This window comes from Plectropomus leopardus, chromosome 5 (genome assembly GCF_008729295.1).
Source record: "Plectropomus leopardus isolate mb chromosome 5, YSFRI_Pleo_2.0, whole genome shotgun sequence".
Taxonomy (NCBI): Eukaryota; Metazoa; Chordata; class Actinopteri; order Perciformes; family Serranidae; genus Plectropomus; species Plectropomus leopardus.
In genome coordinates, this window is record NC_056467.1 from 25,573,330 (window position 1) to 25,587,046 (window position 13,717).

General features: G+C 39.0%; 1 protein-coding gene across 1 annotated transcript in view; it reads left to right on the forward strand.

Annotated features, from left to right (window-relative positions):
• The first annotated feature begins 6,935 nt into the window (after window positions 1-6,935).
• b3glcta (beta 3-glucosyltransferase a) overlaps window positions 6,936-13,717 on the forward strand; it is a 91,737-nt gene continuing 84,955 nt past the window's right edge. Inside the window, exon 1 of the mRNA XM_042487441.1 lies at window positions 6,936-7,221. Coding sequence (XP_042343375.1) covers window positions 7,158-7,221 — 64 coding nt within the window. The 5' untranslated portion in view covers window positions 6,936-7,157. The remainder of the gene's footprint in view (window positions 7,222-13,717) is intronic.

The window sequence follows — 13,717 nt, forward strand, 5'->3', positions numbered from 1 at the left end:
GCCCCGACCTCTCACAAGCAGCACTGAGGAGCCAGAGTCAACTACGAAAGATGAAACTGTATCGATCACAGTTGGGAAACTGGGTCATCGCAGTATCCAATATTATAAAGACATAGCAAGGAAATGTTTAAAATAATGAAATAATAGCAAGAATGAAGGCTATATGTTATCATATTCAACAGACCATGTAGAGTAAAACAAGGATGAAATGAACTTGTGAAAATCATAGTTCCTGAGATATCACCTATTGGTTTGTGGATTCCCGTTTGGAAGCATGGATGTATAAAGAGAACTGGATTCAGCCACGGAGGTGGGATCCCATTCATCCCTATAAAGCCGGAAAAGTTCAACCTCCTAGGTGTCAAATTATCCATGTCTTCAGCATTGTTGGTCCTATAAAGCAAGAACAAACATGAAGCCAGCATCGAAGTGCCAAAACTGCAGTTCATCTGCAAATCAGAGTAAATCCCCATGGACCCCCATATTAAAATGCCCACCTTTACAGCAGAATTAAACATGTTTACAGCCTGGTACAAAAAAATGGTTTTGGAAGCTAATTTCAACATTCAACTGTACAGAGGTTGATTTTTCATGTTACTCATCTGTCTATGTTTTATTCAGGCTTAAAGTTACACATAATTAGGAGCAGCTCTGAGTGACAGGCTGTCTGTGGATAGTGTCCTTGGGTTCTCATTCAGATTCCTCACTCCTCCACAGGTCCACCCTCTAGTCCAAATATGGCCACTTCTGGCTCCAAAAATCTGAGATGGGAACGCCCTGAATGCTGAACTCCGAGCTTCAAAATGGGAGTCCACAGACGCATGGATGACGTCACAGCAGCTACATCTATTATTTAATACAATCTATGTTCTAGACTTTCTAAATGTTATCCGACAGAATGGATAAAATCCAGGTAGTAAAACGAGAGGTTGTGATGCTCAAAAAAATGTATCCACTGATTTACAGACTCTTTCACCATGTAAGTGTATGGGAAAAGCCTTTTTTGGCCCAGTGGCATTATATGATCGACCTGAAAGTTAGTTACACGGTTTGACCATCATGTCAGATTGGCTTCAAAGTCCAGTGTACTTTCTGGGGGCCTCACATTTGGCATTTCAGCCGTCACAGTCTTGGTTTTTTGAAAGCAGAGGTGACTATATTTTGGACGAGGACACTATCTGCAGATAGTCTGTCACTGAAAGCAGCTGCATCCTTAATTATTCGTAACTTTAAGCCTTAATAAAATGTGAACAGGTGAGTTATATGAAAATTCACCCCCGTAGCATTGTCACGAAGGGACAAATTTGCTATACAGACAAAACAGTTTTTTGTATCAGTGTGCAAACATGTTTATTTCTGCTGTAAAGTTGGGCATTTTAAAATAGGGCTCTATGGGGATTGACTTGCATAGGAGCCAGCCTCATGTAGCTCCTAGAGGAACTGCAGTGTTTGGAGCTTAACGTTGGCTTACATTTTCAGCCCTGCAGGTTACCACTTGTAACATAGTGAAAACGTGGACTGTAACACCAAGAGGTTGTAAACAACGTGGAAACAAGGTTCATGAAGAATATGAAGAAATCAAAATGCTTTTTCTGAGTGCTTTTACACAAACTTCAGGCTTTCATTTGCATCTTGAAACACATTGCTGTTCAGGTCGTATATGTTAGACTTTCATTCATCCGGTGGACACAATCATGACTCCAAATAAATGCTTTTGTTACTTCATGACTGCTGGATTTGTACTAACATGTAGCCATCTCAGTTTAAAGATGATAATCTGTTTGTGCTGCATTTACATCATGTTACATTTGCCCCTTAGTGGCCAAAAAACAGTTGCTCCAAGTTTAAATGTGGGAAAGTTTTTTTTAATTTTTTTATTCAATTAATTATTTTTTAATTAATTAATTAATTAAATTAATTTTTTATTATTTTTTTAACTTTACTGAGCAAGCAGCCCAGACCTGATTCTGAAAATATGATTTAATTAGCTGAAAAATAAAACTTTAAAATAGAACCTTTTTTAATTAGTATAACACTTTTTTTTATGATAAATTATCCACATATTAATACACAATCTTAGATCTTCTGGAGGTGCTCTGGGATACACTGTATTATTAATTAAAACCTGCATACATTTTTTTCTTCTTCAGATTTTTCAAATATTACAGTTTATGTAATGCTCTTGTTTTTGCTGTTTTCTACCTGCTCTTTAATTTTCATGAAGTGAGAGATCTATCTGAGTCTGGAGTTTGCCATATAAAACACCACCTGATTGGTGCAACAGGGACAGAGAATCTCATGGTAACTAATCAAAGTGTATACTAAATTGTAGGGGCAGGATTATTTTAGTATACAAGGCTTATCGCTGTGCATGTTATGTAAAAGACGGTTGAGTTTCAACCATATGAGAGCTGACACACATTTGTGCAAGCAAAATAAAGTGCGACATAAATAACATAATATCTCTGCTTTCTGCTATGAGGTATATTGTGCAGTGTGTGCATACAAATGCATTATGTTGTATGTTTGTGCAAGGGCATGCAATTTCATGTTAACAAATAATAATTATGATAAGAGTGGGGAGGTTATACACACTACATTTATTTTTTGATTACAGTAAATGTTAGCATGACCCTATAACCAAATTTCCTGAATAGACTCAAAGAAATGGGAGCTCTGAAATATTCAGAAATGCCCGCTGAATTTAAGCACCTATAGAGGAAAGGAGAGAACCTTTGTTACGAAAGTGGAAGACAGAAATATTCTGAGTGGGAAACACATTAATTATAGGCCATGGCTATCCACAAAGCCATGTGCTAGAGATACACCCAGGCTGTGAAAACAGTGTGGAAACCTCCTGTAGACACTGAAATATGATGTTTTTATGCAGATTATCAATATATCATCCTCAAAGAACTACAGAGGGAGACTTCATCAGACAGAACATGTAGCTTCTTCAGTGACAGTGTACTGCAGACACTTCTCTTATTTTGCCAGCAGTCATGAACCAGAAAATCTGACTGTTTCTGTAAAATCAAGTAACCGTCACTGTCCACAAATGTGCCCTTTCATTTACTGTCACTGCAGGAAAAAAAATTCAGGGTGACGCTGTCTTGATTTTCTTGTTTCTAGCTGTGGGAGAGACTGCTTCATAGTCACAAATCCAGACTGATCTGTCGAAATACATTTGAATGAATGCTGCCTTCACAGGGTGTTGGAAATGCCATTTATACAGCTACACATGACAAAAAACTAATTATAATGCTGTGAAAGGGGAACACCCATGTTGGCAATGTGAGGCATTTATGAGGCTAAAAACACAGAAGTCATGTCAGAAAAAGTCAGTGATACTCTATGAAGTATTGAGTATCAAAATCAGGCTCCTTTTTATTGACAGTTGTTGGTACTTAAATAGCTGCATGTTGCAGTGGTGATTTAAAATAAATTACTGTAATAATAAACCTGCCATACACGAAGCATAACTTTTAATCAAAATGAAGTGATTGTGATGCATATATGTCGGACAGCGGGTGTGATTTAACAACTGTGATCAGAGACATTGAGACACGTCTCTCATTTCAACGGGATCATTAAGCTCTCAGCTTCATTACAGCCCTCAGAAAACCATTCCCTTTAAATTATGTTTTCCATAACTGAGCACATCTGTGAAAGAGACACAATTTAACTTTTATCTTGAATCTTTATGCCTCAGCAGAAGATGTTTGCACTACCAATGTAACAGGAAACACGAGAGTAAGTGTTAATGCTTAACTTAAAGGGACAGTTTGCCCCAAAATTTAAAAAAAAAAAAACAAAAAACATTTTTTCCTTCTTAACAGTCGTGTCATTTTTCAATTTAGATTTTTGGAGTTATCGGCCCTAGAGGTGTCTGCCTTCTCTCCAATAAAATGGAACTCAATGACACTTGGCTTGTAGTGCTCAAAGTGTCAGCTGAGGAGGACGCCATAAACGTTTACATCTTGCACTGCAAACACAAGCCTTGGAAGATGAGAAGATTCCCTCTGCACAGTGATGGTGATGCGGATGTAGTTTGGTAGAGAGAAAATAGTTCCTATATGAAACTACTCACGACAAGGTCTGTGATTTATCTTGAGTAACCAGGTCTTGATATCTGTAAATAAAAAATTGCTGAAGATTTTTTCTCTTTTTTTAAATGTTTAAATTGTTTTTGTACTTTGAGCACCACAAGCCGAGTGTCATCCAATTCCATTATATTGGAGAGAAGACAGAAATCTCTACGGCCAATATCTCCAACACTCAACAACTCACCAAAACAATCTAGATGATAAACAGCACGACAGGTAAGAGGTAAAACACGAAATTTTGATTGAGGTTGAAATGCCCCTTTAAATTTAGGTGTACCATTAAAGTAGCATGCAAAATAACTCAGCAGCACCTTCATGCAATATAGCCATTAGTAATTTCTGTTACTGGAAGTTTCACATGTGCTTAACAGGTAAAACTGTCAAACTAATAACTCAATAACTAACCATACTTATAGGCCTAGGACTTAGACACAGGTTAAAGTTATGCTGGGAATAAACTATGTAATCAAGCTTAATGTGCTAATAAGAATGATAAAGGTGAAAATTCCCACTCCAGTACACCAGTACAACTTATGTCAAAGAAAAGTGAGATAAATTAATGAACCTCTTTATGTACCCACACATTATTTTAAATAAATAATGTACATAAAGTATGACTTTAGTAAATGCTGGTCATGTTTCCTTTCCAAAAAATGAGACACTGTCAAAATATCTGGGTCACAGAAGTTTTGATAAGTTCTTCCCTGTGGCTTCTCCAAGTGGAGGCAGAGTATCCAACTGAGCATGTTTCTAACTGGAAGACACTGAGGTTAAATCGTTAAAACTGTGCCGTGGCTCCACACAGTATCACTGTCAGGGACATAAACTGTGGGACTGGCTTTTTTCATGTCAGACAGTTTGACTTGACATTGCAGGAAAAGCACATTTATAACGTTAACTATGGCAGCATCCCATTTAGGTGTTCCCACTCCAGGGAACACTGGGGAGACCTAAATGTGATGGAGCCATGCAATTAGTTACACCTGTGCCTTTCCTGCTGTGACAGCCAAAATGTAGGGCTTACCTTTGTCCTCTGTATTTTTCCTCAGAACAACCAAAAGTCGGACTTGCATGTAGTTTTAGAGGCTGGTTCTGATATTTGTTTAGCAGTGTGGATACTGAAACACCACTTAGACCATGTCATAGGATTATATTCACATGTTTTAGCAGCAGCATGAAATGTAAAAGAATTCATTTCAAAATTGAAAATCTTACAAGCATCAATCAAAAACGATGTGGTGGTTGTGCTTGGGTAGAATAAATTAATAGATTAAGTAATTTCTAAAACAAAAAGTTCAAACATTAGCTGATTTTAGCTTCTAAATTGTGATGATCTGCTGCTTTACTCTGTTGTATTTCATCATAAATTGAATAAACCTGTATTTGAGTTTTAGTCCAGTGGTGGACCTAGCAAATTTGGCACCCTAGGGCAAGCTTCCTCTGACCCCAGCCCCGAACACACACATTATTATGTTTTACATTTATTGTATTTATAACAAATAAGAACAAGAACTAATGAGAAATCAACACAAAAAAATCTAACAAACAATACTAATGAATAACAAACAAAAATGGTATATGCAAATCTCATTTTCCTTTTCCCTCTGTCTTTACTTTTTTTTGTACTGCACCCTAGATGATATTTGCCTTTTCTTTTTCTCTTACTCTCTTACTGTGATCAAGTCACTGGTGAATGACTAGGACTAAAAGTGATACCCCAACTACTAATTGGTCTTTGTGACTTTCTTTTGATTTAAAAAAAAAAAAATGTTGGGGGCACCCTACCCACCCCCTCCCCCTCTGTCAGTGGTGGCTGCCTAAGTTGCCTTTAGAAGATTCACAACTGTTTTGGTCAGACGAAACAAGACAAGATGATGTATTGACAAAGATGAGCATTAAAAAATAATAGACCACGTAAAAAAAATAATGAGGTAATTCATTAACTGAGAGATTAATCAATAAAACAATCATTTATTAGCCCTTATGGACTGTGAGTGCCTTTTATGTGCTTTTCATTATTCATTATTCATTTTTGATAATTTGCTGTATTCATGCATATGGCATACATTTTATGAGATTGTGTGTTTTTTATTTAATGGTGGAATTTCTAGCTCAGCTCCTATACACCCTGTAAACAAAATTGTTACATTTATACCGTACTTGCAAAAAATGCACCATTGAACCCATCCAAACTGCAATTTTTAATCCCACAGCCATCGAAGCATAAAAACATGCATTGTATTATTTGTGGGTGTCATTCTGGGTTTTTGCTTCGGAATTTGTAATTTTGCCTGTTTTCCACCCGATGATGTCAGATTTACTACATTTGGCATATGGAGAAAATAAATGCGGTTTCCACTAGGTGCACTATCACAATCAATGTTGCTGCTAATCACTGACATATCCCAGGCTGTGATAATCCACAGCCTCATAGTGGCATCATGACAAAAAAAAGTGTCATTTAAAGGGTTAAAATTCCGAAAATAATGATTTTTTATACTAAATGATATTATTATTTGATATGTATGAAAAGAACTGATGTTGGTTAAGAAACTAAATAAATGAAAGTAGAAAATATATTTTTTCTAAAGCTTGATTTTGAAAAGCGCATTTTGTGTGTAGAGCGATACAAGTGTGTGTAATATTAAAGCGGGGCCCTAAGGGTTAAAATAAAACAATAATCATGACATTATTTTTAAAAGCCTGGCTGCGGCCCTGATAAAGTTTTCTGCAGGTTTAAACTGCAGTTCTGTTCAAACTTTGCAGTTTCAACGAGAGTTTTCCAGGAGCACTTGAAGGCAGCAGCAGCAGCGAGCCCTCGCATGTGTGTTTTGTCTGTCAGCAGAGCTCAGTGAACGCGTCCCGCCAGCAGAGCGCGTCCCTGCGCCTCGCACAGAAAACGGGGATGCCTCCGAGTAGAGCACAAACCCACTCCCCGTTTTCCGTGAAACTGTGAAAAGAAAAAGCCCTGTTGTTTTTTTAACACTGTCAGAAAGCCCATGCACTACGAGCTTTCTCCAGCACCTCCGCCGCTCGCAGGACTCTCCCAGGATGCTGTCGAACAAGCCGCACACCGGGCACAAAGTGGCAGGCTGTTTGATTTTCCTCTCCCTCTGTAAGTACTCACTTTACTTTCTAATCTTCATGTCAGGGGGCTCCGACCACACAGCTGCGAGGGACTGCTGACACCCTCAACAGTAAACAGTTTGTGCTGCTTTCAAAGGTGAAGCTTGTGTTTGGGTTGAGGCGAGAGTGTAGCAGCTGCGAGAGGAGCCGAGCTGTGAGTGTTATTTCCAGAACTGTTGGAGAAGTGCGGAGCCATGATTTAACTTCCTGAGGAGTTGAAAGGCGAATTTGCACGTACTGGTTGCCATGTGGGTTTATGCAGACCGCTGACTGGAAGTTAACATTAGAGTTAATGACGGGAAAGGGCCGAAAGTCCTATCGTTTGGAATCACGGGGGTTCTGGTGAAATGTGTTCCCATTCGCGACAAGCGGCGTTAAGTAGCTTCTTCCTGACACATCGACGTTGCACTAGTGGGAGTCGAGCTCGCAGTTGAATGCACCTCGGGCTACAGCCACTGTAAGCTTCACCAAGTCACATTTCTCCCTGTCAGTGAGGAAGTGCACCAGGAATTTAGCAACTAAAGTGGAAGAGTAAAACACACACAGTGATTTGTTCCCCTTTTTGTTGCCGTAGAAAGGAGAAAATCATGTCCTACCAGCCAGTTGAAAGAGTCTCATTGTACATAGATTTAAAAGAAATAGTTAAATTTGCTGCAGAAACATGTTAAATTGTTGATAACTTGCATGTAACTTCCCTTCTCTTGCTTCAGTTAATGGCATAAATGTCAAATATTTCAGGTGAATTCAATTTCACAGGATTAAAAGCATGTTTAAGCCACAGGGCATTTCATACAGTGCTGTCTTGCTTCTCTTAAACTTGGTGATTTCACCATAAAAATCGGGAGATGCAATGATTAGTAGATTAACTGATCACTTGTTCAGACGAAAATCGGTTGTAGACTGTTGTGATAAATGGTATTCAAACAAAAATGTCAAACATTTGCTGTTTCTAGTTTCTTAAAATGTTAGAATGTTCTGTTTTTCTTTGTCATTTGTGATAGAAAACAAAGTCTGGGTGTTGATTGGACAAAAAAAAAAGCATGTTGAAGACATTAATTTGGGCTTTGGGATATCCTAATGAGAATGTTTCACTATTTTTGATGTTTTTTTGACTAAACAATCAATTATTTGTAAAAGATTATTGGTAGATAAATGGATAATGAAAATAAATGGTAGTTGCTGTATGCTCTGCATACAGTATGTCCATGCGTCCTGCACATGCAGAATATACTCAGTCATGTGTCATGGTGACGCTGTCATGTCCAGTGGATGGGGTGAAGGTGCTCAATGTGAGTGTCATTGTACATAGATTAAAAAAAAATCAGTTGAATGTGCTGCAGAAACATGTCAAATTGATGATGAATTACATTTGACTCCAATGCTTAATGACTTAAATGTCCACTTTTTCAGGTGGATTTGATCTCTCAGGAATAAAAGCATGTTTGACTGATAGGACATTGCATACTATGCTACGTCTTTCTATGAAGAATAAAGTTCTCTACATGAGAGCTGCAATGATTGGTCGATTAATCCATTCATCAAAAGAAAATCACCAGCTGTTTTGATAATTTATTAATCTTTTCAGTCATTTTTCAAGCAAATTTGTCTTGCTGCTTCTAGATGATGAAATCGTGAGAATTGGCTGCTTTTCTTTGTCATTTATGATAGTAAAGAAAGGTTTTGGATTGTAGGTTGGGAGAAAAAAGCAACTTGAAGGTGTCTCTTTGACCATTTTTTGCCATTTCTAACATTTTACAGACAAAGGAATCAAATAATTGTGAAAATAATTGGCAGATGAATCAATGTTGAAAGTAATCGTTAGTTGCAGCCCTCCTCTACATACAGTGTGTCCATGCACATGTTCTGCACATATAGAATCAACTCACAGATGTGTCATTGTGTCTGTTGTGTCCAGTGGGTGGGATGCAGGTACACAATGTGGCTGCAGCTGTGGAGAGAATTACAGTGAGTGACCAATATTGCATTGGCCCTGTGTACCATGCTGATGTTCTCCTGAACAGTGTGAGATAAATGCTGAGCGCAGGAGACTCTGCCTGCCTTACTGGGACTGAAAATTGTCACCGTAGGCTCATAAAAAATGCCAGAATACACAATGATCTGCAAATATTTTAGTGCAGCAAGAAAAAAGCAACATCTTCCTGAGTGCATAACACAGGTAATAATGAAATACTGTTGTGTTAAAGACCACAGACAGATTACAGGCTAGCAGTGTGTTTATGACCCCTAATACTGCAAGAAATTGATTCCGGTCACATTTATTTATTATTAATTGGATACGACTTAGGGTAATCAGTTTTTAACCTACAGTTAGTCACTCGTTGATGTTCCCTCTCTGCTTATTTTACACCTGATTGTGCTTATGTCATGTCAAAAATCAGCTCAGTGTGGTTACTATACAGGCTTTGATAATTTTTAAGCTCTCTGGGATCGCAAGAAAATTTGTCACATCATGTAGGATCATTTTTCACTCTAAAATCCTGGTTGTGCATGAAAAAAGATGTTTGTCTCAGTTTAATTTGTATTTAATGACTGGACAAGGCTGAAATGTTGCATTTTATTTCTGAAGATGTTGAACATTCAACTAAAACATATTTCAGAGCTGCTAGTCAAGCTTGAGGATATGTCAGAAATACAGTGCAGTCTGAGCAGTATGGGGACCCAGGGTCAATGTTGCAATCCACCAGTAGCCTGTGCATGTGTTAAAGCTGTGTTTGTGTGTTTGGCACTGGGTCAAGCACGTTTAGTTGGGCATCAGCCTCTGACAAGGCTGCTTGTCTGCTCCCCACTGTATGTAATATTCATGGACCAAGCAAAAGGGTGCAGGGGAGGTCTGGAGAGTGTCCAGTTTGGTGACATTACTGTGCCACCTCCGCTATTTTTCAATGAAGCCGTCCGTGAGACTTCAACAGTCATTTCTGGTGTGCACTGGAGCAGTTTGCAGCCGAGTGTGACGTAGAATAGCTCATTTTGCTTCTTTGCATCACAGGATTTTTTCAGTTTCCTACCAGTGGCGGCCTTTCCTTCCTTCACCTTCTTGTCAAGGTTGGTGCTGCGATATTTGCACATATCCAAAAACCTGTTGTTATCCAAGTCTTTTATAAAGTTTAAAATCAGGAGTGTTTTTTCCTCTGACCAGAAATGTGTTGTTTTTTTGTGCATATATCTCTTCCCCACAGCTTTGCAAATTGTTGGCCAGTTGGTTTGTTTACAACATATCCATGACAAAGCACAGAGCCAACCGTAAACAGACGAGAGGCCGTGTCTTGCAAACTGTGCTGAAAACCCCAGCTGAGACGCATATTCCAAATTAGCTGGGTACATGCCCAATAATGCTCCTAAAATCAAATAATACCAGCATATCCCACATATCTTGTTTGAAAAATGCTAAAGTTTCAGATTTTTATGTGAAATATGCTGTCTGTATGACTGTGTCAAATGCAAAATATTGTCAAACTCGAAATAATAGGGGAATATAGGTGTAACAGTAGCAACTGACAGCTGACTCCTCCCTCCTCTTAATCAGCCAGTAAGAGCCGTACATTTCCTTGAAATTGGCGCGGCTGAAAACAACAAACCGTACATGGTCTGTAGCAGGCCACATTTTGGCCTTCGTTGTGGCTCACAATCTGGCATCTGTAAGAGTTTGGTCTCATTTAGGACAGGAGCATCTGCAGATTAATTCCATACTCGATATGTTGATCTGCTAAAGTAAAGCAAGTTATGAGATGAATAAATCCTCAATTTTGTTATCTCTGCTGCCATCTTAACTGTAATGGAGCCAAGAAGGACAATTCCAACGAGCACAGCTTGGCCACGTTCCCGCTGCCGTGGTTGTGGCCTGGTTTTGTTCTGTCCACTGCACAGCAGCATAACACAGCGGGAGTGTTTCAGGAAGAAGCATTTTGCCTGCCTGATTTTGTAGACTTGCAAATTTTGTTAATATGGTCAGTTTTCCTTGATATTTGTGCTTCTAACAAGAAAGTAGGTTATGTAGTTAAAAGGATACTTCACTGATTTTCAACCAGCTTTGTATCAAAACAGCATGGGTAGTATGTGTAGATGAACTGTGGTAAACTTTGCTCCATCTAACCAGTGCCCAGATTTGCCTTCTCCCGCCGCAGCGAAACTCCTCCAAATGATGTACATTACATCATTCGGAGGAGTTTCGCTGTAGGCTGTACTTATTTGTATTGTGCATATTTTCATATTGCCCGCTGCCGGCCATCGCCTCAAAGAGTACACAGCTAATCGAGAGTCTCACCTGCCCCCCTATAATCTGATCAAACGGTAAAACTAGGCAGTGCTGATCAAATATAAACCAAGACTACGTTACTGCACTGCCTATTTCTTACCTAAAATGTTTTCAGAAATGTGTTTTAATGCCCCTTTTTGCCAAAATGGTGAGCTTGTGAATAGACAGTGGGCACACACTGCTTCCTGCGCAGTGAAAATGGAGGCCTACAAAATCAAACAATCAAATAAAAACCAAGGTTCTGTTACTGAGTTGCTTATTTCTGGCTGAAAATGTTTTCAGAAACATGTTTTAGCTTTCCGTTTCACTGTAATACAATATCCAGCATTGTTTCATGCGGACAAGTCTACATATTACGTCAACCACCAGCGGGCACAATGCATTCTGGTAGGCTGTAGATTTTCTTCCTCTTGAACAAAAGCACCCTTTTTATAAGTTTTTGTGGTCATGTAGCACCAATTTCAAAAATATTCATGTCTTTCTGCTGCAGAGACAGTCTAGTTTTACGTGAGGGTCTTCTTTATATCTGAAATACTTCTTTAAATGCTTTCTTTTTTTGTTATTTTTAATTGCTTTTATTGTTATTTTTCTACTTTGTTGTGCTGTTGCCTGTACAGGCAAAGTTTATACAGTTGTCCAGTTATGAATGACATGGATCACAGATTACTGGCTGTGTTTTAGTTATTGAAAATAAATTCCTCATAATTATATCATATCTGAATTTCATGTGAAGTGCCTGGTAGCAGGAAATCTGTAGACAAAGGTGTGTATTTGTGGGACAAAGAAATGGTAAAAATTGTCTCTAGTGGCTCCGATCAGCCTGGGCGGCCGCCTGGTTGCTTAGTGGATATCTGCTCTGATGTTTGGGGCAGAGAGAGTACTGTATATAAAGTGTGGATTGAATTTGTGAAGCTGAACTCGGAGTTATGTGAGTGTGGAAACACTAAAAATGGCACATTTATTGTGGCTGAAGATCATCTTCATACTCTGCCACTGAGAGCTGTGCCTTGCACCTGTTATTGCTGCTTTGTCATCTTAATATAAGCTTGAACATCTGGAAAGTTGCAGATTGCCATTTTATCTCGTCATCCCTCGACAACCCAATTCAAGTGTCTTATGCTTTCTCTCAAAAGCGACTATGAGGGCTGTGTGATTGATGTGGGTGATGAGCGTGAACTCAGTCAAAGAGAAACACTCTCAAACAACTGTTCTGACCGCCAGCTGTCGTCACAAGTTTTGGGTAGAAAGACTGTGATCGCAGACACGAGCAGCCGTGTGGAGCTCTCTCTGCAGGCTGGACGGCCTTCGCTGTGGGTGAGAGGGTGCGGAGGTCTGAGATTTAAGAGGGCTTGAGGGTCCAGCTGCTGCTGTGGCTCCCACACACTCAAAGGAGCCAGCTGAAGTGGATCAGACACCCGCTAAAGATGCCATCCGCCAAAGAGGCCAAACTGAGATGCAGGATATGCTGGTGAGATTACTGTCTATCTCTGACTGCTGAGGGAGTGCTGGAGGGTCCCGCAGGAAGAGAGCTGCTTGCATTTGCAATTCCATCTGGAAGGAGCAGCTATTGGCTACAACAAGAGATGAATGGATGTACGGAGGTCTCTGATATCCGAATAATTCATAATGAGAACATTTTAATGAACTTCAACTACTATCATACAAGACAAAGAAAAGCAGAACATTTTGGCGCTGGAACCAGAACATTTTTGCCATCAATTATAAAAATTGTTGAAATAAATTTTCTGACCATGAACTAATACATTAATCAGCTTAGCATTTCAGCTCCTCTATTAACAGGAGTGCTTTCAGGCAATGGATTTTTATGCAGTTTCTTCACCTGTGTGATAAAGTACCTTGATTTTTCACTGATTTAATTTCCTGGATCATCTAAAAAAAAAGAGGAGCGGGTTATTTTATCCATTTAAAATGTATCAATTTAATTCCCATGTAAGTGTTCACAATATACATTCACATTGTGATTATAAAATTGCATATACTGTGATGTAAAAATCTGCCCACATCAGCTACCCTTTGATGAACAGTGATGAACAGATTTGGGAGGATTTTTCTGGCATGTAGGATTGCAGTTTGTAACCATCCGAAACTTCTCCCAGTTACAAATCCTTCAGTGTTCATTGTTCTATAGGTTTTTACTGGGAGTTAAATTATCTACAGAGGTGTCTTCCTCTCCAAAACAAACCGATTGTGA